Consider the following 26,337-nt stretch of genomic DNA (forward strand, 5'->3'; position numbering starts at 1 on the left):
GCTATGGCCAACCTAGACAGCATAGTAAGAAGCAGAGACATCACCTTGCCGACAAAGGTCCGTATAATCAAAGCTATGGTTTTCCCATTAGTAACATATGGCTGTGAGAGCTGGACTGTAAGGAAGGCTGAGCGCTGAAGAATTGATGCTTTCAAACTGTGGAGCTGGAGAAGACTCTTACGAGTCCCCTGGACTGCAAGGAGGTCAAATCAGTCCATCCTAAAGGAAATCAGCCCTGAGTGCTCATTGGAAGGACAGAGACTGAAGCTGAAGCTCAAATATTTTGGCCACCAAATGCGAAGAGAAAACTCCCTGGAAAAGATCCTGATGCTGGGAAGGATTGAAGGCAAAAGGAGAAGGGGACGGCAGAGGATGAGATGGCTAGATAGCATCACCGATGCAATGGATATGAACTTGAGCACACTCCGGGAGAAAGCGCAGGACAGGAAGGCCTGGCGTGCTATGGTCCATGGGGTCACGAAGAGTCGGACACAACTTAACGACTGAACAACAATAGGTCAGTGGCAGAGCCCTTGCTTTGTATGCAGAAGGTCCCAGGTTTGAGTCCCGGCATCTCCAGGTAAGGATGGGAAAGAATCTGGCCTGAAACCTGGAGCATTGGTGCCTATCAGTGTCAGCAATATTGGGCTAGATGGACCAAAGGTCTGACTCAGCATAAGGCAGCTTCCTATGTTCCTATTAGCTCTTTGTTGTTACAGTCTTTGGCCCCACACTGAAGGGACATGAGGCCAAAGGTCATTATGGGGTCTGGGAAGCTGCCCAATTCAGTCAGCTGACTGTGACAGTTGGGTCCTAGAGTATTACCCCACAACACCATAGGCATTTTCTGTAACAACTGTCCAACGATGCGATCACAGAATCCACACTGGCCTTGGCCGTTGCAAGGATTTGCTATTTTCAAAAGAATCCTAACATCGCCTCTGGCTACAATGGGCAGAAGCAATGTAGGACTTCGCAGTATCCAAGGGCTGACGCTCACTGCATATAAAATATACGAGCCTTTGATCAGGCATGAAAGGCAATTGCATATAAAATGCTACACATGCACCCTGAAAACGTTTTGAATCAGCAATGAGGAAAGGATTCCCCCCTACTCTCTCCCCCACGCTATGCTTTTTAAAAGGTATGCATCCTGAATTTATTTAGTTGATAAACTCCAGTACAATCAGAACAATTTACAGAAAACCTTTTTTTAAAACCCTAATAAAATGATAGACCGTAAAATAATAAAAAATGCATCTAAAACTACAACACTCAAAACAGGTAATGCAGCAGCCCAGATCATTTAACGGTCTTGATGTATCATTCTAGCCTGGGAATTCCAAAGGGTGGGGGCCACCATGGAAAAGGCCCTGCTCTATAACCTAATCATTCTATAACCCCTCAGGAAGAAAGAGCACAAAATGAAACTTCCCCTTCTGGTGAGAAATGCTGGAGAGAAAATATATGTGAGGAAGTGGATCTGTGAGCTGGGGCACTTTTCACACTTGTCAAGAGGCTAACACCTATGTCATATTGAGGTGGTCAAACGGTTTCTGGGCTGTACCACTTAAGACTGTGGCTGTACCACTTAAGGCTGATAGAACAGTCCTTCTCCCTGGCTTTCTCATTTTCTATATGGAGTTAATGTTTATGGGGGAGAGGTTATATGGAGCAGCATGTAGTCATCAGAGCCCCTATCTACAGTCTGAAGTGGTACAGCCCAGAAACAGGTTTACTGCCTCTGTGAGAACCAGGCCACAGATGGGCATGGCCTTCAAGCTTCAGATGAGATCATCGGATCCAGCTTCACAGGAATGTTAATGTAGCCACCACCCTGCTCATTCTGAGATGGCTTAACCACAAATATTCAGAAGCCACAGGCTCCCGAGAGGATGAAAATATCTCCGTCCTAGTGGCCAGCCTTCCAAAGGTGGTTCCCACGTAAAGGGAGCTCACAAGAATCAGCAAGTTCTTGACTCAAATTTCACCTTTCCCAAGAATTTCCAAGGAGGCTCTGAAGACAAGTTGTTCCTCTCTGCCTCAGCCCCATATCTCATCTCATCCCTCTCAGTCTCAGCCAATGGGGCCACTAACACCAAACTACCTTACAGCAGGAGCGGGGAACCTCAGGACTGGTGGTCAAATCTGGCACTTGGGGGGTTCCCCAGAAGGCCACTCTGCTTTCCCCGACCCCAACCCCTTTCCTCCGACCACTGATTGTTTGATAGTTTCCTGGCTTTTGTGCAGCTTTCCCCCATTCTGAAAGGTTGAAACACCTCTCCAAAGGCTTCGTTCCTGGCAGTAAGAGCTTCAAGCTACACTGTGCTGCTATTTAAACAAAAAAAAATTAGCCCACATCCTTTGCCTTGAGCTCTGCCCACTACTAGAACACAGCTCTCAATAACCTATCCAAAACTGGATTCAGCCCTCAGCTGAAAGAGGTTTCCTACCCCTGCTGTTAAGGAGGGTTACAAAGTGATCAAAGGCAGCTGTGCGGGCCGTAAGAAAAATTCCAGAAGTCACATAGTGTAATACCTTTATTAGGCCAAACAAAAACGTGCAAGCTTTTGTTGAAGAAATGTCCAGATCTCTTCATCAGGCAAGATGGTTACAAGGAGCAGATTGGCAGGGGTGGGGTGGGGTAAATAGACAGGAGGGGGGAAGGTTGACTGGATGTTGCATAGTCAGGATGCCTGCATAGTCAAGAGTATTAAGATGATATGATGGAGAAGGGTCTGGAGACATTCAAATTGGGCTCTGCCTGGTGATGTGATGTTTGCAGCACTTTGAACACCATAGACAAGCTTCGAATTATTGTTAGAGCCGCAAGGTTTAATCAATTAGGTTAGATGATTAGAAAACCACCTTTTAAATTGGCTAAAAGGGCACCTCAATTAAATCAGGCAGCAAATTAAAAGAAATATTATGTTTTAATACAAGTGCTTATAAAAAAAACAAAACACCCTACACATGGCAATCATCATATTAAGAGAGGCCTTCTCCTGTCTCATCCATTTTCAGGAGACTGCCTCTTCACATTGGTGAATGTCTCTTTACCTTCTAAGAGGATGCTTGACTTGACACAAGTGTGCATCATGTAGAAACAAAGAAAGTAGGCTTCTTGCTTGGGAAATACTGTTTTTACCCATGTGCAAATGTAACTAATAGATTAGTCAGTTAATTGATGAACAGTTTTTAAACCTGGGTTTCAGACCTAAGTATTTATAATAATAAAAAAGATATGTGCCTGTCTGTCTGTCAGTACTGTAGTTCCAAGACTGTAAAACCTAGACAACTGAAACCTGGCATGTATAAAGGTAAAGGTATCCCCAGCCAGTCGTGTCCGACTCTAGGGGGTGGTGCTCATCTCCATTTCTAAGCCGAAGAGCCAGCACTGTCCGAAGATGCTTCCATGGTCATGTGGCCAGCATGACTGAACACCGAGGTGCACGGAATGCTGTTACCTTTCCCGCCAAAGTGGTAGCTAATTATGTACTTGCAATTTCTTGCTTTCGAACTGCTAGGTTGGCAGAAGCTGGGACTGAAGATGGGAGCTCACTCCGTCACACGGCACTCGGGTCTCGAACTGCTGTCCTGCCGACCTTCCAGTCTGCAGTTCAGCGTCTTAACCACTAAGCCACCGTGGTCCCTGTAAAAAAGACTGTAAAACCTAGACAACTGAAACCTGGCATGCATACTTCAGGGTTATTTTGTTTTTTTTAACACATTAATTAATTTTAATCTATTTAAATGAGTCCATGTGGTTGAAGTCAGCATTAAGATGTACAGCCACTAGGGACAGACATCCCTCAAAGCTTTGCAGTCAATACAGTCTGAAGCGAAGGAAGATTAGCAGGCTGAGTTATACAACTCCCCTTCTCCCCTGCAGTGGGGCAGCCCCCCTGAGGGGAATGGAGTGGACAGGCCCCTCCTTCAGTGGGCTATAGGGTCCGTGCCTAGGGGTGTCAGCAGGCATGGTTTCACTCAGATGGGGTGTATCCAGCTCTGACAGCTGTGTAACTTTGAAGGCTTCCCCTTATCAAACAAAGGGCTATTCCAACCCAGGCAAAGCTGGGTCCCTTCGCTAGCTGTTAATAAAAGTATTAAGGACTGCTGTTATTTAAGCCACATGAAACAACGAGGGTACAGTTGCATGAAGAGTTCTCCTACCTTAAAATAGAGGCCGTTGCGTTCTTCAGACACTATTACCAGAGTGGAAGGATACAGGATCAACACCCGGTCATGCTGCTCCTGTTGGAGACCAAGAACATCGAGCTTCATACTATAAATTCATCCTGCCTGGCTCTATTTGGTGAAATCACAAGTACAGAAAGTAACGAAAAGCCATATTTTAAAACTGTTATTACTTAAAGCACTTTTAGCCCCGTCCTCAGCAAAAAAAAAAAAAAAGGCTCCCAGAGGGTTTATAGTGATCAATAATAAGGCTGTCCCTGCCCTCAGACTTACAATCTAAAAGACATTACACAAAAGGAAGAGGGATTGGGAGGGAGGAGGAAAAAAGCAGACTCAGGCACTCACTCTTAGTTTGTATGTTTTAGAAAGCATTCATTCTACCAGCGTGAATGAAGCTCCCTGCAGCTGCTCGTTCTCTGGCTGATGGATTGGGTCAGTTTGGTCTTCCCCTGGCTGTGATGCTCCTCCTGGCAGGCAAAGGGTACAGCCTGAACATCCCCAGTGGCCCATAGTCCCCAGCTGATGGCAGAGGCCAGAGTTTGCTGCCCTTCAGCTCTGCAGTCCCAAGGCTGTGTGTGTATTCCGCAACAGGCTGCAGAGCTAAGCTATCAGCGAGCCTCATCTTTTGTTTTGTTTTGATTTATAAGAAAAGAAAGCTTCTGGTCCTTATGGTTGTGAAGTCAGGCTTGAGAGTGTGGGGGGCAATTCTTGAAGATTCTCAGAAACCAAAGGGATGGGGGCAATAAGTTTTCTAATAGTCGAGGGGCCAGGGCCCCACATAATCTCTTGTCCCCCTCCCTTGAACTCAACCTACACAACGCAGGCTACAAATGTCCGATAAGCAGATCACTCCATATGTCCTGACCAAATGGAGCAGAGAGATTCTGAGCAAAACCTACTTACCCAGTGGACCCCGCCCCCCAATAAATAAGAGCCAATGTTAAATAAGAGAAATAATATCCAAAAGAGGAGACTATTTTTTCCTGGTCCTACCTGGAAGGGCAAGTGTTGCAGCTTCACTTTGGAGACGCAAAGGATGTCCCCCAGAGACTCTCGCTGGGTGCCCCTCCACTCCTGCACTGGGGTGTTCTGCACTGACCATCTCAGCTGCTCCCTCCCAATGGAGCTCTGCTTCCATTCATGCTAAAAAGGGAAAGCAAACTTAGTGATAGCGCAGGCACAGATGTCTACAGGCCCGCAGTGCTGCAGCTAGGTCATTTTAGACCCTGGACTTAACCGCCCCCCTTTTAAGATGGCCATGTGCATTACTTCAGTTGTGAAGCACCCAACTAACAATTCTCTCCCTGCCACCCTGGCCCCACAACCGCCATTCCATGCTTTACAACTGTGTCTACATTCCTGATATGTTATTTATTCTATTTATTTAGTATATAGAATAAATATCCTGCCCAGTTTTCCTGCAAGGAACCCAAGGAGGCTTACATAAACTTCCTCCTCTCCATTTTTATCCTCACAGCAGCCCTGAGCAGTAGGTGAGGCTGAGAGCCAGGGACTGGCCTAAAGTCCCCCAGTGAGCTTCATGGCTGAGTGGGAACTTGAACTCAGGTCTCCCAAGTCCCAGTCCCAGTCCAACACTCCAGCCACTATACCCCACTGGTTGCTGAGAGGAATCATTGCCGGTAGAGGCTTCCAGATGTCGGGAGGTTGCCCCTGCTGCCTTCTGAAATCCTCAGGTAGCCAAAATCAACACGCAGACAATAGGGCTCTTTTCCAAGGCTTTATTCCCATTCAACCTAATGACGCTTACAGATGCTAATTGCTTGATCCTACGAGTGAGACTTAAGACAGCTGCCTACTCGGGGGTTAACCTTAGGAATCAGTTGATCTCCGTTTGGAGGGGAAGGCAGGAAACCGCTGTACTTATGGGCTAGGAGGAGGGAGTCCATCCTTTTCCTGTGGGGCATCGGGGTGCTGCTGTTGCTGTCGCGCCAAGCGGGCTGAGCACCTCCTCTCCCTGCCAGGGTCACTATCACTCTCAGGAATGTATACCGGGAGGGGCTCTCCCCCTGGCTGATCCTCTGAACAGCATGCAGGTTCCTCTCCCGCGGTTTCTATCTCTTCCTCAGAATCAGAACTGCTTTGGGGCTCTCTGGGCTCTGATCCAACCCTGACACCAGACAATGCAGAGCAGCCCACAAACATGTTGACTGTTTGCCAGCCCTGATAGATATAGATATAATATACATATAGATACGTAGTCTGAGCATGTGCAATTGTGCATTTTCAGCTCACGTAAATCACAGCACCATCAGGAATAAAATGGCATTTGCTTCCGCTACCCTGACGCCCTCACTGACTGCTGCTCACTGGGTGGTCATTAAGTGGACAACTGGGCCTCAGGCACTAGAGTTTGGCCCTGAAGTCCATCCCGAACCACACCACTGCAGGCCCATATGCCCTGGCAGCTCACCGGTGAACAACAGCCGCAGCCCACGGGTCATATGCTGCTGAGTGGAATCGCCAACGCCGGTAGAGGCTTCCAGACAAGCCCACAAACTGGTTACACCAGTTTCTCTTTCGCCTGCTCTACACTGAATTTTCATCAGTGCTGGAATACCTTTCCCTGCATAAGGCAACGGAAGCAGCAGCGGCCAAGGCTGAGCTGTCAGGGGCCTGACTGGAAAGTGTGATGTGTGAGAAACCCCCATCAAGCCGTTCTCTCTCCCTGCACCGCCAGAAACCTCTCGCTTCCTTGTCCCAGGCAGGATTACTCATAGCAGGGAACAACAGAGTGAGAAAAGGCCAGTTTTGCAGCACAAGAGGAGACAGCCTTTCGGTTCAGGAATTTCCAGGCCTCCTGACGACAGGGCCAAAACCGCATCTCACAGGTGCAGATACAGGGACGGCATCCAGTTTCACACCTGCTCACTCCTTGTTTCCCACACAGACTAAGCCCTTTTGTTTTAGAAAAAGATTTAAAAAAAACCCAACACCCTCGCACCCCTTTTTGAATCCCCACGCAGAATAGGAGCATTCCTGGAGAAGCAGAGAGTGAGATCAAATGGATGCAGAATCAGTCAGCTTGCTTCCAATGCTCAAGACAGACATTTTAGCATTTGCTGACTTTAGCCTTTGCTAGAGAGTAGCATTGGTAAGGCTGTTTTTATTCTACAATTCCACCAAGCACAGATTTTGTTATTGGGTACTCAATTCAGCACCTCAACAAACTCATTTTGCTTTAAAAAATAAAAATGGCTCTTGTAAAAGCAAAATTCTGTAGCAGCCTCCCACAACATGGTACCCTCTAGACTACAGCTCCCATCAGCCCTACCCAGCAAGGCCAATGGTGAAGGCTTATGGGAGTTATAGTCCAAAACTTCTTGAGGGCCCCATGTTAAGGATGGCTGTTCTACAGCCATGTGAAATGCAATTTAGGACAGATGAAAAGGAGTCCTTCACACAGTGCATCATTAAACTCTGGAATTAACTTCCACAAGATGTAGCGATGGCCACTAATCTGGATGGCTTTAAAAGGGGGTCAGACCAATTCCTGGAGAAGGCTCTCAGTGGCTACTAATCCTGATGAGAGCCAGTGTAGTGTAGTGGTGAGAGTGACAGACTGGGAGCCGGGAGATCCGGGTTCTAGTCCCCACTTGGCCATGGAAGCTCACTGGGTGACTTTGGGCCAGTCACAGACTCTCAGCCCAACCTACCTCACAGGGTTGTTGTTGTGAGGATACAACGGTGAGGAGGAGGATAATGTAAGCCGCCTTGAGTTCCTTGCGAGAGGGAGAAAGGCGGGGTATAAATGCAATAAAACAAACAAACAAATAAATAAATAAATGATGGCTCTATGCTACCTCCAGTATCAGAGGCAGGATGCCTAGGTACACTAGTTGCTGTGGAACATGGGCAGCGGCGTGCTGTTGCACATGTCCTACTTATAGGTTTCCCATGGGCAGCTGGTTGGTCACTGCCTGAACACAATGCTGGACTAAATGGATCCCTTGGCCTCATCCAGCAGGGCTCTTCTGATGTTCTTACAATTAATGCTGGGGGCAAGATTAGAATAGGAATTGTAATATCGACCTGCATTCCTATTGCACAGATTCACCCTGCTGATATCAAGGATACCTCCAAAGCAGACACTCACCTGAGTCAGGAAGGGGAAATCGAGACTCCCTCCATTTAAATGTATCTGCTTCTCCAAGTGGTAGAGCCAGCGTTTCAGCTCTGACCTGTCGGGGCAGTAGACAATCAGGGGATTCAGCAAGGGACCTAGAAAAGCAAAGGGTAGGGGGACACGTTGACAGTTTTCAAAGACTGAACAAGATTGCTGGCATGTGCTCTTACAGAACTCTTTTTCAAGGGGGGGGGGGACCCAGAGGATGGGCTAGGTTTGATGCTCAGTATCCCAAAGCTGTTGTCACCCTGCTTATTTAACTTATATGCAGAGTACATCATGAGAAATGCCGGGTTGGATGACTCAGAGGTTGGAATTAAGATTGCTGGGAGAATTATCAACAACCTCCGATATGCAGACGATACCACCCTAATGGCAGAAAGCGAAGAGGATCTCAAGAGCCTCTTGTTGAGGGTGAAAGAGGAGAGTGCAAAAGCTGGTTTGAAACTCAACATTAAAAAAACGAAGATCATGGCATCTGGCCCCATCACTTCCTGGCATATAGAAGGGGAAGAAATGGAAGCAGTGACAGATTTTACTTTCTTGGGCTCCAAGATCACTGCAGATGGTGACTGTAGCCATGAAATTAAAAGACGCTTGCTCCTTGGGAGGAAAGCTATGGCAAACCTAGACAGCATAGTAAGAAGCAGAGACATCACCTTGCCGACAAAGGTTTGTATAATCAAAGCTATGGTTTTCCCAGTAGTAAAGTATGGCTGTGAGAGCTGGACTATAAGGAAGGCTGAGCGCCGAAGAATTGATGCTTTCGAACTGTGGTGCTGGAGAAGACTCTTACGAGTCCCCTGGACTGCAAGGAGGTCAAATCAGTCCATCCTAAAGGAAATCAACCCTGAGTGCTCATTGGAAGGACAGATAATGAAGCTGAAGCTCCAATATTTTGGCCACCTAATGCGAAGAGAAAACTCCCTGGAAAAGACCCTGATGCTGGGAAAGACTGAAGGCAAAAGGAGAAGGGGACGGCAGAGGATGAGATGGCTAGATAGCATCACGGATGCAATGAATATGAACTTGAGCACACTCTGGGAGAGAGCGCAGGACAGGAAGGCCTGGCGTGCTATGGTCCATGGGGTCACGAAGAGTCGGACACGACTGAACGACTGAACAACAACAACATCCCAAAGCTGAGCTACTATGCTCATAACTTACATGATAGAGTCTATCCTAGACTGTAGCTGGAAGAAGTATGATTGAATGCTCCCTGCACACAGAAAACCAGCACATCAGGGGAGACTACAACCTTCCTCCATGATGTGCTCATATTTTATATGTAGGGTGGTGGTTGTTTTTTAAAGAAGGGGGGCATTAAAAATGCAACTCCCTGCCTGCCTGTAGCGGTACAGTTTAGGAAGGACTCAACGATGTAATTTTGCAGAGGGTGCAGACCAGCCTTAATGGATCACCATATTTAGACTGCAAGTTCCTCAGGGCAGGGATGCATCTCTCTTTCTTTTTTGCCAATGGTGCCATACAAAAACAAGAATATTCTGTGTGGGCTGGGAAGGAGGTTCCTCCTGGGCAAGTGGCTTATTTATTTATTTATTTATTCATTCATTCATTCATCCATTCATTCGCAGCTTTTATATACTGCCTCATATCTAGACAGATTCCAGAGCAGTGAACAAAGAAAGAGAAAAGAATAAAACTCCATATTAAAAATTATTATTTTTAAAAAACAGAATACCAATAAAAACCGTGGCTGGTCAGTCAAGGAAGGCTTCCTGAAATACAGATGTTTTCAGGAGGCTCTGGAAACAACACAGTGTTGGCACCTGCCTGACCTCCAGAGGCAGGGAGTTCCACAGCAAGGGGACCACCACACTGAAGGCTTGTCTCTGGGTGGATTCCAGTTTGGGCCATAGGTCCATGAGGAACCACCAGGAACATGCCCTGTGATGACCTCAGTGACCGGGCAGGTTGATAAGGGAGAAGGTAAAAAGGGTAAAAAATGAGGGCCACAGTGGCTTAGTGGTTAAGACGCTGAACTGCAGACTGGAAAGTCGGCAGGTCAGCAGTTCGAGACCCGAGTGCCACGTGACGGAGTGAGCTCCCGTCTTCAGTCCCAGCTTCTGCCAACCTAGCAGTTCGAAAGCAAGAAATTGCAAGTAGATAAATAGGTACCACCTCGGCAGGAAAGGTAACAGCGTTCCGTGCACCTCGGTGTTCAGTCATGCCGGCCACATGACCATGGAAGCGTCTTCGGACAGCGCTGGCTCTTCGGCTTAGAAACGGGGATGAGCACCGCACCCTAGAGTCGGACACGACTGGTTGGGGACACCTTTACCTTTTATCTTTTTTACTCTATCAGATATTCTGGTCCCAAGTTGTTTATCCAGCTGTGTTTATCCAGCTTATTCACATTCTCTGTAGTATATACCTTGGCTTACTTACTAGAGACAACTGGAACGATTTGCTCTGCTACCTGTTTCTGGTATACAGTGGCTCCAGATGCCTTCAGCAAGCAAGCCAAGCCACATACAGCACAAAAACTGAATATACCAACAGGGTGACTGGATAATTTGGGGTGGGGAGAAAGCAGGGTATTCCTTCCCAACCACAAATAGTATTTACAAGTGGACCTGCAACAAAATGTTGAAGTGTAAAGTGGTCCTGTTCAGGGCTCCAGACAAACCAGCCATGCCCTTTTCTAAGATGCTTCATTTCCCACCACTGACCATTTCCCTCATTTTCAACAGACACTCAGCATTCTGAAGACATCATGGTCTCTTGTGGGGCTGTTTTGGGGTTCCCCACCCCTTTCTAAGGTTTTTGTACTTCTGCAAAACTTGTCAATCCCCCCAGCCTGTTCATATCTCCCTCTTGTGTGTGGATGGTGCCACTTTGACTGCACAAAGATACACACTTAAGGGTGCGATCCTATGCATGTTTAGACAGAAAAAGTCCCACAACTCCCAGTATTCCCCAGGCAGCCATGCTGTCTGGGGAATGCTGGGAGTTGTAGGCCTTTTTTCTGTCTAAACATGCATAGGTTTGTGCCCTTACAGTACAAATTGATTCTTTCATATATAGGATGTAGCATTATCAATGCAGTAACTGAGAAATGGGCTGATCTACATGTGGAAGATTATGCTGTAGTTCTTGAACATTATAATGATTCCGTTCAGTGGTCCATCTAGTTCAGTGCCATTTACTCTGATCAACAGAGGCTCTGAGAGTTCTCGGGCAGGCAGTTCTTTTGTAGCCCTGATGATTTTAACTGGACATGCCAGCAGCTGAACCCGGTCCTGTCTATATGCAATAAGCTACAGCAGGGGGGCAGAACCTCAGGCACAGGGGCCATATTTGCCTCGCTGGGGCTCCCCAGAAGGCCACACCCACTCCCCTGGTTCCACCCCCTTTCCCCTGAGCACTGATTGTTGGGTAACTTCCTGGCATTTGTGGAGTTTTTCCTGGCATACGTGGAGTAAAATGTTGAAATGCCTCTTCTAAGGCTTAGGTAGAGGCAGTAAGAGCTTTAAGCTAAAACAGGCTGGTATTTTTGGTTTCTTTGCCCTACCCCTTTTGACTTTGGCCTCGCCCACCACTGGAATGAGGCCCCAAAGAGTTTCTCCAGAATGGAATTTGGCCCTTGAGCTGAAAGAGGTTGTGCACCCCTGAGCTGCAGATGGGCCCTCCCACCATTGCTGATTTGGGTGGTTCTTTGGGAACAGGAAAAGGGCCTGCTAGGGGGATGAGGCTTCAGGCCAAGTGTGTGCTGAATGGGGATGGGCTAATATGACAAGCTCGATTCTGCTCAGTTTCTCATTTTTCCTGCATTACGTTCATTCTGTCCTGTTTCGGCATCCATTTGCGAATTTGTTTTTTTAAAGTTGCACGAAAATGTGTGTTTTTCGTGCACATTGATCAAAATGTATGTCGTTTGTACACATCTTTCTAAGTTATGTGCACTTTTGCAAGCAATTTCCTCTAATATAATGTGGTTTGGTGCACACTTTTACCCTATCATAGGCAATGCTTGTACACCTTTTTTTTTATTTGCGAACTGCGTTGCAAAATCTGGGAAAGTGAACATCTCCATAGCCCCACATTCTGGTTCAGGAAGCGCGAATTCAGTTAAGTTTGCACTAAAATGCAAACTGAATGAACTTCTCACTCCCCGCACCCCTAGTTGTGAATCAAACACCCATGATGCCTTTCAGCTGGGTCAGGAGCGTCCTGATTAAGTTTTGTTTTGTATTTATTTTTTAAAATGTATTGTTACATTCATATCCTGTCTTTCTTTCCTTTTACAAGGAACCCAAGGGGGCTTACACGGCCCTCCTCCTCTCCAACTTATCCTCACAACAACCCTGTGAGGTGGGTTACGTTGAGAGTCAGTGACTGGCCCAAAGTCACCCAAGTGAGCTTCATGGCCAAGTGAGAACTAGAACCCAGATCTTCCAAGCCCCAGTCCAACATCCGAACCACTACATCACATGGGCCGCCCCTAGCTCCTTGCAGCGAGCTTGGGCCTTCCTGCATGCAAAGCTCTGCCTCTGAGCTAGCCCTCCTCTTGACCTTCTGGCCCCTTCTGCTCTATGATTCTACGACTCTTTCAGCATGCTCTCGCCAAAGGGCAGAAGCCGCTCCAGCCGCCTGTCGGTTCCTGTCTTTCCAGCTGTCTCAGCTTACCCCAGCCACTCACACACCCTTGCCCAGTCAGTACGACAAACACTAGAGGGATATCAACCACCCACTTCCAGTCAATGGGATCTGACCTACGCTAAATGGTCAGTCATTCATTACCCCACCCCTTATTAAAACAAATATCAGGCACGCTTTGAAATGGCCTCCATGGTGGCGCTTGAAGCACCAAGATAAGCCGACACTCGGCGAGCCATCGTAACAAATCATTATCAGCAGAGTGAGTACTTTGGCCTTCTGGGATGCATCGTGCTGAACACAAGCACCAATTCATTTGGCTTTGCAACGCTGCCAAGAATTGGAGGCAGGGGGTGGGGAATACAATTTATTTTACATTGTGGCAACTGGAGAACCGAGGCAGAGAGAGGTTCTGTTGTCCCAACGCCTTCCTTTTCAGGAAGGCTATATAAACTCTGAATTAGAAATGTACTGAAGTGGCAGGATCTGCTACAAAATAGTACAGTGTGACGTGCTCCTGTTCAGGGTTCCAGCCAGCCAGTCACTCATGCCCTTTTACATGATATTACATTCCATCCATCCCCTCCCCCACAAAACAATAACAGCATTCTGCAGCTACTGAGCATGCACTGGGCTTTTTTTTGGGGGGGAGGGGAGTTGCCCTCATAGGGTTTTCTTCCTAAATATTTCCCCCTACTTTACAAACTATGGGATTCTTCCAAGTATGCTGATGCCCTCCTTTTGTCTCTCGGTAGTCCCCATTTTGGCCACATAGCTGCCATAACTCGGCACCTGAATTCGCTATTAGCATATTAATTATTACTGTTATTATTATTACATGCATATCCAGCCTTTTTTCCTCTTGCAAGGAACCCAAGGCAAGTGACATGATCCGCCTCCTCTCTATTTTATCCTCATAACAACCCTGTGAGGTAGGCTAGGCTGAGAGTCAGTGCCTGGCCCAACGTCACCCAGTGAGCTTCATGGCCGAGGGGGGACTAGAAGCTGTGTCGTCCTACTCCCAGTTCAACACCAACCACTACATCACAGCGGCTCTATGTATGATATTATTTTTATTTGTTACATACATGTGCAGACACCACTCTTCTTCTGGCAAAACCCAGGTTCAAATCTCCACCCCGGTGAACTTCACTGCATGATCTTGGGTCTATCTCTCTCTCTCAGCCTACCTCACAGGGCTGTTGAGAAGACAAAATAGTGCGTGCGTGTGTACACGTGAGTGTAGCAGCCATCCCCAAACTGGCACCCCCCAGATGTGTTGGACTACAACTGGCTGGGAATTATGAGAGTTGCATTCTAATACATCTGGGGGCACCAGGTTTGGGAAGGTTGGTGTAAGGTGAGAATCATGGACACTGTTCTGAGTTCTGTGAAGGAAGAACAAGAGAAAAACCTAAAAAATAGTAGCACTCAGTACTTCTGCTTTATATTTTCATGCCTTTCTTGGTGTTGTTTTTAAAACCTCGCACACGAGTTGGGATGTCAGAAAAGCAGACTTTATTTTCTCATTCCATCGAAAATATTTAAATACATACTTTTATAGGGATTCCATGCCAACCCGACCCCAACCATCCACAGGCCCATCACTACCACGGTTAGCCTGCCCTATAGAATTAAAGAGAAGAGTTTCCCTCCAGGTAAAATCATTCCCATGGAGGCACTAGCCCCTGCACCTCTTTTCTTTAGCAATTCAGCACGGCTCCCTCCCTCCCTTGACGACTTTGGCTTCTGTTGAAACTTGTAAGCGAATCTTCCTCAACCTGGCGCCTTCCAGATGTGTTGGGCTGCAACCCCCATCATTCCCAGCCAAATATCTGGAGGACACTAGGTTGGGGAAGACTTAGCTTACGATGGCACACAACTTCAGTGCTGGCTCCAGGTTTTGGAGGGTCCTCGGGCAAGACACCCTCCATGGGGCCCCTCCCTCAGTGAGTCTGCCTTCTCACTGCCAGTGTCACCAGCTGCTTTTGCTCCTTCTCCTCTTCCTCATCATTGCTGCCACTTGCTTGCTTGACAGGGAGCGGGCCAGGGAGCAAGCAGGCCGTGGCATCTCCTGCTCCTCCTTCTCACCACTACCGTTGTCGGGGCCAGGGCGAGAGGCAGGTGAACAAGCAGGATGCAATGGGGAAGAGGAGGAGCAACTCCAGAGAGTTTTGTTAGAGGGCCCCTCCTGGGGTGTGGGCCCTTGGCAGGTTCCTGACTATGCCTACCCATGATGCCAGCTATAAACTTTATGCCGAAGCTGTGAACTTGAGCTTACCCCATAACCACTTCTGTCACCAGGCACAAAAGGGTTTCATTTCTCTCTCACACCTGGAGACTCTTGTATCACACTCAAATTAAAAATAGCCACAGAGGATATCTACTACTGCATGCTAGTCCCTGTCAGGTCTTTGGGAGAAGCTGGGAGTAGAGAGTTAGCTAGGTAACTTCTGAGTCACTGGATGCAGCCACTCATCCAGCTTCTGAAACATTCTGGTTTGCAAACTGGGGCAGAGAGCCTCAGTACAGTCTGAGGTTTTGCAGACGCTGTTATGATAAGCAGTTCCTTGGGCTCGTCAAGAGGGCATGAACTCTTCCCCTCTGCAATCTAAAAAATCACAACACAACCTCCTCCCCTTAAGGGCAATTCCATTTGAAAAGAAAAGGTTTTTTTAAAAAAAAGATGGATTGGGGGAGAGAAACATTTTGTTTCATTCGCCTCTAGGCAGGTTGAGAGACCAGGCTCCACCCCCCGAACCTTAGGAAAGCTGGCAACTCTAACCACTACAGGACCACATTTTTGAAAGAGCTCAGAACCCACAAACCAGGATCGAATCAGCCAGCGAGATCAGCTCTTGCTTGTACACTGTGTTGGTGAACTCTAAAAACCTGGCCAAGGCATTAAAATATAGGCATAGGAGGTTGCAACCATCACCATTCAGTACTTTGCCTCAGGTTCCTACCACTAGAGTTGCCAACTTTTCTGACTAGCTCCCATAGCTGTGACTTTAACAACGGTGTGACTTGTAACAATAATCAGGCAATCACTTTTATCTCCATGCTGTGCTGTGATTAAGCCACAGTTAAATGGACAGGAGCAAGCCCTGGTTAAAAGGATGGTAACCCTATACAAAGCAGGCAGAGACAAGCTGTCAGCAGTTCATAATAGTGGAAGCTGTGGGGATAACCAAGTAATCTTTGTTTTAGCAGAAGTGGCTGAATAAAGCAGACTGAATCCAGGAAGTGAAGGGCTTGACAAGCTTTATTGAGTATCATAAACAGATAGTCCTTGGGCTGAGCAGCCAGAAGTATAAGACAGCAGAGCAAATCAGGCCAGACTTGTAACAGAATGAAACCACTACTACTACAACAACAAAATATACTGAGCATGCTAGTCTTTTTATACATACATACTTACATACACATGCACGCACACACACATACACAGACACAGAAGCTAAAAAGGAAACTTATTTACTTCACCCGTTAGCTAGGCAACATTCCCCTCCAAGTGTTTGTATCCAAGGTTTTCTGATACATCCAGAGCTGTTAATTAACTATGCACCTAGAATGACCCTTGGTATTGTACCTATTTTTGTATTGGTGTGATCCCTTGCTATTGCTGTTCCAATGCCTTGATGGGAAAATACGGGTGTGAAAACTACACAAGAGTGTCTGTGTTTCCATCTGAGAAGTCATGGGAGGGTATATTCTGCCCTTTCACAGTTCCTGTTTATTGCAGTAGGGCTCAGTGGAGGACTAAGTTCCTCAGCTTGCCTCATGGCAGACCACGTTACCCAAAGTGAGAACCATGCTGCTGGACCAGGGCTGGGGAACATGTGGCCCTCCAGATGTTGTTGGACTGCAACTCCCATCAGCCATAAACAGCACAGCCAATAGTGAGGGATCCTGGGAGTTTGCAGTTCAACAACATCCCTTTCAAGAGGAAACCATCAGAACAGTAAACTATGCCATCAGCTCAGTCAATCAAACTTCATTCCGTGCCTCCCCACTCTTCTCTCTCTCTTTCTACCTTTGTTCTGAGTCATGATGCTTTGCAGAAGCCCTTCCTGGGAAAACAACCTGTCTGCTTGGAGGCTCAAAGGGCTTAGTCATTCCTGAATTACAGCAACTGCTCCTCGGCCACCGAAAACGATCTTTTAAAAAGCATGAGGTAGTCAGAAAGAGCGAGCCGATAAAGACTGTTGACTAGGCCAAACCCCAGCAAGTGAGTTGGCCGGTGCTGTCTGCCTATGTGCTTCCATCCTACAGAGCATGGCCAGGTGTCCTACTTTACAGAGGACAGTCCTCTATGTGAAGGTGTCCTCTATTTGAAGGGCTGCCCAGTCCAAGTCCAGGTTAAAGATAAAGAAACGAAGGGAGTGAGGCTGGCAACAAGGGAGAGGACCTTCTCGGTGGCGGCTCTCCCCTGATTGTGAATGCTCTCCCAGTGAGCTCCTCTTGATGCCAACATAGTCATCTTTTCAGTGCCAGGTTAAGACTTTCCTCTACTCCCAGGCATTTCATGGCATATGATAGTACTTTTAATGTCAGTTGTTTTATCGGGTAACCTAGTATTTTACTGTTAATTGCTTTTAGCCATTTCAAATTGCTTCCCACAAAGTTTATCCTATACATTTTATATTATGCTGTATTCTGGATTTTAATTTTTGTGAACTGCCCAGAAAGCTTTGGCTACTGGGTAGTATAGAGAAGGAAAGAAGAAAGAGCAGGGGCCTTGAGGCCAGAGTGAGAGGCAGGCTTGCAATAATGAAGAGGAGGAGAAATTCCAGGGTGCTCTTGTCAGTGGGGCCCTGCTGGGCTGTGGGCCCTTGGCAAGTGCCCAACCATACCTACCCTTGATGCTGGCCCTGTCAACAAGCATAGGCCTAAACTGTGCAATTGGTTACTGGCTTTTATGTAGGGAAATCATGTGAAATCAACCTAGACGCATTGGCTTTTTCATACGTAGGCCTTATTCTCGTGTTACAGCCTTTTGAGGATGTCAGAAGAAGAGTCAGAACAGAGGACGCTGGGAAGAGTCAGAACAGAAGAGGCTGGGGAATGCAGGCATGCCATTCCATGCATATGGGCTAGATATGGAGTGAGATATAGTCCGATCCAGCCCAGAGCAGAAAAGAAACACAGAAATCGCCCCCACCTGTTATTTGGAAGGCATGAACCTCCTGCTGGGCTCCCTTTGGGTTTTCAAGTTCATTCAGCTGGAGTTCTCTCAAAGGTAGCAAACCCTGTGGAAGCAGAATATGATGGTCAACTTCACTGACAAGGTGCCCTTTTTAAAACTATATCTCTCCCCACAATGCATTCCCCCATGGGACCACAGAGGAAGTGTTTGTCAAAAGGGCTACCAGTTGTATACAAAGCCAGGTGTATCCATTTTTCTATGGCTTGAAGGATCATAACTCTGCAGTGTCAAAAAGGGCATGAATCAGCACTGTCAAAGGTGGTGCGGGGTAAAACCTTAACCCTTGAAAGCCCCCTAAAAAGGGCAGAGCCTTTGAGATACAAAAGCATTTCTTCACTTGGCTTGGCCACTGGGTGATTCACAAGCATGAGATGACAACGCATTTGCCTTGAATGACCTTGGAAAATAATACATCATATTATCCGCATCCCTCAGGAGGAACTCATAAGCGGCTTATTTGGATCAGGGGGCATGGGATGTTGAGTTTGATCAGGATGAGCCAGATAATAAGGAAGTGGGATCCCCTAGCAAGTTGAGGAGCAAATATCGGCTCAGACACGGGGCTGACAAAAAGGGTTAGGCGGAAAGGAGGAGAAACAAAAGGAGCAACTCAGGTCATTTCATGGATAAGGGAACAAAACAAAGCACTCAGCTAAGGAGGTGTACAAAATGATGCCTGGTGTGGAAAATGTGGATAAGGAGACATTTTTCTCCCACTCTCATAATACTAGGACCCAGTGGGGTACTCCCATGAAGCTGATTGGTGGGAGATTCAGGACAGTAAAAAGAAGTACTCCTTCACACAGCACGTATCTAAACTATGGAATTTGCTACCACAAGATGTAGTGATGGCCACCAACTTGGATAGCTTTAAAAGGAGGTTAGACAAATTCCTGGAGGAGAAAGCTATCAATGGCTACTAGTCCTGATGGCTATATGCTACCTCCAGGATCACAGGCAGTATGCCTGTGTGCACCAGTTTCTGGAGACCATGGACAGGAGGGTGCTGTTGCACGCGGGTCCTGCTTGTGGCTTTCCTGTGGGCAGCTGGTTGGTCGCTGTGTGAACAGAATGCTGGACTAGATGGACCCTTGGCCTGATCTAGCAGGGCTTTTCTTAAGTTCTTAAGGTTAGTAACCTTTTCTTGCTTCCCATGTGGTGGGGTGGCCAGAGTAATGAACTAGGTTCAAAAACTCCTGCTCAGCCAGGAAGAACGGGGTGGCCCCAAGCCCATCACCTCAACTTTCCTCACAGGGTTGTTGTGAGGATAAAATGTGTGCCACCATGAGCTTCTCGGAGGATGGGATATGAAAGTGACCAACACAGGGCCTGTGGAGGGGCAACTTGCCTGCTATAAAGTGTAGGAAGCTGCCTTATACCAAGTCAGACAATTGGTCCATCTAACCCAGTATTGTCCATTCAAGCCTTCTCCAACCTGGTGCCCTCCAGATGTTTTCAACTTCAACTCCCAGCAGCCCCAGCCAGCATGGGCAATGGTCAGGAATTCTGGGAGTTGTAGTCCAAAACCTCTGGAAGGAAGGAGACAGCTTGTCTATACAGACTGGTAGCGGCAGAGGTCTTTCTCAGCCCTGCCTGGAGCTGCTGAGGACTTTTGGACTTGGACTTTTTGCATGCAAAGCATGCGCCCTACCACTGAATGTCCATAGTGATTGGCAAGAGGTAGCCAATCACTCAGTCTGTAGTAGAGATGTCAGAAGAATCTGCAACAGAACCAAATGAGTTCGCATTTTCATGAATCTGACCAGCGGATTCCACAGTGGACCAGCTTCTCCTCTGTCGGGTGGATTCCACAGACTTGCAGACTGGTTTTCTAACCTTTGGGAATTTTGCGCACATTTTGTCTTAGAAAAATATGCAAACATTTTAAAAAACTCATCGAAAACGCACAGTTCCCCCATAGGCTAAAGCACGGAAATGTGCATTTGGGGGGAATTGTGCATTTTATGGGAATCAGCATTTTTGCATGTGCGAATTTGCGCAAATTTGGAAACTACAAACCCCCAATTCTGTCGATGGGTGGACGATGGAGTGAAAGGTGCCTGACAACCCACGAAACACAGACAGAATGAATTTTACACAATAACTACTCTATAGTTATTTGATTTAATTAAAATGAGGTGGAACCAACATGGATTCTGTCCTCCTTTACCTGGTAGGTGAGACCGTTGGGCCCGAGGGATTGAAAATAGAGGTAGGCTTGAAAGAGTTCCAGATAGCAGTCATTCACTTCCTGCAACAGAAAGGACACATTCACAAATGTTATTTTGGGCAGAGGGAGATCATTCATTTATTTCAAGCATGCCTTTTGGCCATGTAAGGAGGCTTACAGTTAGCACGAAGGGAACCATCTAATAGCATAAAAAGAAAGAAAACTCTTTTTAAAAAGAAGGAGACGAAAACAAGAAGTGAACACCAACCAAAGTGGTTCATAAATGCCATCGCCAAGAATTCAGAGGCTGCTGAAAGCCTGAGTGAATTAGAACATTTTCAATAGGTGCCTATACAACACCAGAAGTATAGTGGTCTGACAAAGTGCCTGGGAAGGGCATTCTCAGAATCACGATGCCACTGCTGAGAAGGCCCTGACTTCAGGGTAGGGAACCTCTTTCAGCCCAAGGGCTGGTTTCAATTTTGGAGAAGCTCTTGAGGGCTGCATCCCAGGAATGGGAGGGGCAGAAGGCAAAACAGGGCAGAGCCAACAATACAAACAATGCCAGCATATTGCAGCTTAAAGCTTTTACTGCCAGGAACTAAGACTTAGGAGAGGCATTTCCGCCTTTTAAAATGGGGCGGGGGGACTGCACAAAAGCTGGGAAGCCACCAAACGATTGGTGACTGGGGGAAGGGATGGAGTCGGGGGAAGGGGGTATGGCCATCTGGGCAACCCTGGAGGGGTGCATTGGCCCATGGGCCTGAGGTTCTCCACCCTTACTTCAGGGACATCCATCTCACTTCTGAAAGTGGAGGCATCCACAGGAGGGCCTCCACAGATGATCATAATGTACAGGCAGGTCCATACGGGAGCAGGAGATACCACAGCTCCGGATAATTTTGGGAGGTGTAGTACAAAACATCTGGAGGGCACCAGGTTGGGGAAGGCTGGTCTAAAGGACATGAACCTACCCAGACACTACAATCAACATCTATGGTCTTCCTCCAAGTGCCTCCTTCGAGAGAGGCTCAGAAGGTGGCAACAGGAGAGAAGGCCTTCTCAGTGGTGGCCCCCCAATTCTGGAACAAGCTCCCCACTGAGGTCTGCCTGGCGCTAACACTGTCATCTTTTCAGCACCAGGTTAAGACTATCCTCTACTCCCAGGCACCTAATGGCATATGGTGGGGCATCTATGTCAGCTGTTTCTTGCACAGGTCTGCTACTGAAATTGTTTACTGAAATTGTTTTTAGCTGTTTAAACTGTTTAAAATTTTGTATGTTAAAATGTTATGCTATGTTTTATTATAATGTTGTATTTGTGGTTTGTAATTTTTGTGAATAGCAAGCTTTAGCTATTGGGCAGTATAGAAAAGAAAATTAATAATAATAATAATAATAATAATAATAATGGCACCAGAAGTCAGCTAGATTATATGAGAAATTGTCTATGTTTGAGGTCAATTTAGCCATAAAATTTTGGAAGTGTCCATTTCTTTAAAAGGGCAATGGAAGAGAAGGAAGAGGGAACTGACCTCCTTGAGCCCCTGATGACTTATAGTATCCTGGAGGTAAGCATGCCATAAGGATAGAAACAACAAAACACCTCTCCTCCCCATACTGTATAGCAATAAAGCACTTATGTTTATCCAGCCAGGCCCAGTCCTAAGCCCTTTAGCACCATACGGCACAGTGGGGGGAAAAGGTGGGAATGGAAATAAATACAAGTGTCCTCTGTGAGTTGCAAACACTCCAAGCTGGCTGGAGCTCCTCTTTGCAGCTGGGATACAGTACAACATCTTGTTGCAGCATCCCCATTGAAGCTCCACAATATGCTGTTCCTTCTCCCACAAAAAAAAGACAAATCTGGCGTTCGCTTTTCCTCCTCTGTGGAACTCACCGGACTGTGCTGAAATTTAAATTTGACCTTGGAATAATGGATAATTTGCCCCATGTTCCGCACCACTGTCTTCCGCCTCCCCTTCTTGAACAGGCTTGGGAAACGCTGGTCCAAGTTTTCCTTCTCATTTTCCTGGTTTGTGAGGCTCTGTAACAAAGATGAAAAACAAACCATGTTGTTTTTTAAGGGGTCAAAAAAAGGCTCATCACAAGTGGAGGTCAAATCCATAAAGACCTGAAAGAGATTGGAGGATTCATAACCTGGTCAAGAGAAAGTAGGGATGACAGCGAAGTCTACAACAGCTTTAAATGAGTTTGGGTTTCTATGAATCCAAACTGCAGATTCCACAGCGGACAGACTTTTTCTGAATCAGGCAGATTCGGCAGACTTGTGGAATTTTTTTTAACTTTTGGGGGATTTGCACAATTTCATACCTTTGCAAATGCGCATTATGAGCATTAGCGCAGATGCGCATTTGCAAATGAACAAAATTCTCATACAAAAAAATCCGATTTTGTCAATGAGCGGAGGACGGAACAAGAGACACCTGACAATCTGCGAAACACAGGCAGAACAGATTTGTGCCTCCCTAAGGGAAAGGTCGCTTTTTCAAAATCAAAGAATTGGAAACCCTAAATTCAGCAGATATGCATTTCCAATAGGACCAGGGCTAAAGGGGGTTGTGGTGGTGCTTGTGTTTTCATGCTAGCCAAGGATTTACTGCAATACGGTCTCCTTGCTTGCAACCCTGGAGAGGAGTCAATAGGTGGGTTTAAAAACAAACTAACAGTAATCTCCTCTGTATCCAGCACTGCAGTTAATCCAGCCAACCAGCTTGAAAAGGTGCTAAACTTAATTTGAACCCCAAAGCTAGAGGTTGCCAGACCTGGCCAAAGGTCAATTCCAGCAGCTCAGATTCAAGCACACCCTCCCTCTTACTGGTTTTCTGAGCTCCGCTGTTTATAGCTCTCTCCTCCCCCTGGACACTGGGAATTTGTTTCCATACACATCTTTACATGTCTGTTAGCCTCTAGGCATGCCTCATTCTCATTTGCCTTGGTGCCTCTGCAGCCGCGTGCCTGGCCCAGCAGGTCGTTTTTTCTCCTACGTCAAAACGAGCCCACTCCTTAACTTCTGGAGCAAATCATCGTCCTAAGTCATCATACACTGGGATTTGCATCCATGTGGATCAGACACCTGTCTAATCCTTCTGAGCCAATTTTCTCTCCTCCAAGGAGCTCAGAGGGGATGTGTGGGTTCCCCCTTCCCCTTTTTATCTTGTGAGGTTGGTTAGGCTGAGATGGTGGGGATGGCCCAAGGTAACCCAGTGAGCTTCATGGCTGAGTAGGGAGGTTTAACCTGGCTCTCCCTGGTTCAACAGTGTAACTACTACATTGCACAGGGTTGAATCCAAACTAAGTTGGCTGAACTTAGATCCCATTAAAATCAATGTGAAAAGTTTGTTATGATTAAACTAGGTCCCATTGATTTCAAAGAGAACTAAGTTGAATTTGTTGTCTCTCTCTTCTTTCTTTCCTTCCTTGATTCCCTTCTTTCCTTTTCTCTTTCCTTCCTTCACTGCCTTTCTTCTACAGGGCTGTATATTCTGAAATTCCACAGGTGGATCACACAACTGCATCACACAACTGTGGAATCTGTACTTGGTGCAGAATTTAACAGCTAAGCGTTTTATCTTTCATAAACAAACAAACAAACAAAAAACAAGTTCCTAGTCCTCAAGACTGTGAAAATGGGCTCGAAAGCACGTGGGCAATGTCTGATAAAACCATCTCAGAAGCCATAGAAAAGGCTAAACAAGATTTCCAGTGGTCAGGAACTAGATCTCTTTAGTGCCCTACATAGCTCTTTTCCCTTTCCAATTACACAACGAAGCAGAGTACATTATTCTAGAAATAAGTATACATATCTGCTGTTTTGTTTATTTGGCACAATTTAATAAAAGTCATGGAATTCAGCTTTGCATGCAGAATCTGGATTTTACTTTGTGCACAGACACAATCCTGCATATAAAGCCTTAGGCCTAGTGGTGCTTGTGCCAGACTTGTATCACTTCAGACTGCAGTGTGGGGGCTCACATGATGGAATACTCTTCTTTGATACTCCCCCCCAAATCCATGCTCATAGACAACTAGCATGTCAAATAGAAGGGTTCTAGCCTAGCCTTCTCCCTGACATGCTAGTTTTCTATATGGAGGAAATTTATGTGTGCATCTGTGTAGCATTCAATCATTGCTTTTTTCCTCCTCCCTCCCAATCCCTTTTTCTTTTGTGCCATGTCTTTTAAATTGTAAACCTAAGGGCTGGGACTGTCTTATTATTAATCTTTGTAAGCCGCTCTGGGGAGGCTTTTTTGGCTGAAGAGTGGAGTCAAAATGCTGTAAATAAATACATGATTCTTCCCCCACCCCTTCCACCCCAGTCTAAAATGGCACAGTCCAGATACTGCTTTACCACCTCATTTGCTGTTTCTGAGCACTGAGGCAATGTCAACAGCTCAGAGTGATCTCCCCACTAAATGATATTTGTACTGACACCGAACAATTTTTACCGTTGTTTGTGTGAATGCAGACTCAATTAACAGTTGTTGCTGCTTTTAAAGAAAGAGCTGAAGATGGTATAAGAGGGTCAGTGTTTCCCGTGGTGTACACACCCGTTTCTTTCTGTCCTGTTGGTGTAGTCAAGCAGGTTAGGGAGGTTTTTGAAGCCTTATACCGCCCCCCCCCCAACCCTGCAAAACCTGTTCACCAGAGACTGATCCTGGGACTGAGTAGCCCAGCATGGGCAAGAATGCCTGCTGTCATACCCCCTTCAGCTGTCATCCACCTTCAACCACCAGAAAGCAACTGTTGGATCTTCTCCCCTGCCAAACACTGGAAGGTATTTGCAGTAAAGCAGAGTATAAGCGCCAACTAACGTACTGTCAAAATTGGAAAAAAGTTCTTCTATGGTCTGAACGAGAGCATGGGATCAAGTGGTGGGCAGGGAGCATTAGCCGGGAAGGCACAGCCAGCAGAATTAGCCGGTCTTAATCCATATGTGCCTACTTTCTAATAAATGGTGGTGCCAAAAAGCCAGCTGCAAGAGCCTCCTTGATAGATGAAGGCTCAGCAGTTATTAACCAGGCCAACACTGCCCTGGGCACCTTAGTTACCTCACTTCCCTGGAATGGGCTTCACCTTAGCACAACAGCCACTTCAGAGCCCCGTCAACAGCTAGAGAAAGGAACCAGTTAACTGGTGACAAGGTGCTAATTATCCACAAGCCCTTTATTTATCTTGGGTTTCTCTGGCTGTAGCTGGGCCTAATTGGATCAAGACACTGCAAAGCCTATAGCCAGACAGGCCCCACTTCACGTCTGGCAAAGGGAGAAACATCATTCTTAAGCAGGGGCGCAGAAGCTCTTATACCCTGAGGGCCAAATTTCTTTTAGGAGAAGCTTTCAGGGGCCACATTCCCCTGTATCAGGAATGACTCTGAGCGTGTGGAGATGTCTGGCAGCTCAGATTTGGAATCAGCATGGGAACAGCAAGAGCAGAGGGAGGCACCCTCCCTGTTGAGCCCAGATACGGCGAGACTTTCTTCCCAAGACCTTGGCACACAGACAGCCCAGGCTGAGCGGCTCCCCCATTCCTCCACCATGAGAACTCAAGTTGAGGAGGAGGAGGGCAAGGGGTGTGACTTGAGGGACGCTAGGGTCTGTCGCAGAGCGAAGCGGGAAAAGTGAGGGGCAGGGCTCAGACGCTCTGCCAGGTTGGCCACTCGTGGAAGCCAACGTAGGAGGGAGCCACCCTATGGGAGGGGCATCCCTGCAGAGCAAGTCTGGCCATGAAGTTTATGCCCAGACTGCTGGCAACTTCTCTGACTTCCACTTTGTATCCTCTATTGATATTTGCAGGTGTGTGGATTAGCTGGTCCTATGCAGTCTAACAGTTTCCTAGAATCTGCATTTGTACAGAAGCTAGTCCTTTACTAATAAAGTAGTGTGAAGCCCCTTCATGGATCACTGCCTTGCTGTGGCGAAGGGGCTTGCATAACTCAGTGAAGCCATAAGCTACGCCGTGCAGGGCCACCCAAGA

At 46.8% G+C, this 26,337-nt stretch overlaps 1 protein-coding gene across 1 annotated transcript in view; it reads right to left on the minus strand.

The window, feature by feature from the left end:
* Window positions 1–26,337, minus strand: part of PLEKHN1 (pleckstrin homology domain containing N1) — a 68,981-nt gene that overhangs the window by 17,868 nt on the left and 24,776 nt on the right. Inside the window, exons 3-8 of the mRNA XM_084821687.1 lie at window positions 22,241–22,387; window positions 20,341–20,421; window positions 18,126–18,213; window positions 8,312–8,436; window positions 5,191–5,340; window positions 4,174–4,254 (exon numbers count right to left, since the gene is read on the minus strand). Coding sequence (XP_084677813.1) covers window positions 4,174–4,254; window positions 5,191–5,340; window positions 8,312–8,436; window positions 18,126–18,213; window positions 20,341–20,421; window positions 22,241–22,387 — 672 coding nt within the window. The remainder of the gene's footprint in view (window positions 1–4,173; window positions 4,255–5,190; window positions 5,341–8,311; window positions 8,437–18,125; window positions 18,214–20,340; window positions 20,422–22,240; window positions 22,388–26,337) is intronic.

The sequence above is a fragment of the Heloderma suspectum genome, chromosome 15, assembly GCF_057233095.1.
Source record: "Heloderma suspectum isolate Gila_16-S chromosome 15, 16-S_ref, whole genome shotgun sequence".
NCBI lineage: Eukaryota > Metazoa > Chordata > Lepidosauria > Squamata > Helodermatidae > Heloderma > Heloderma suspectum.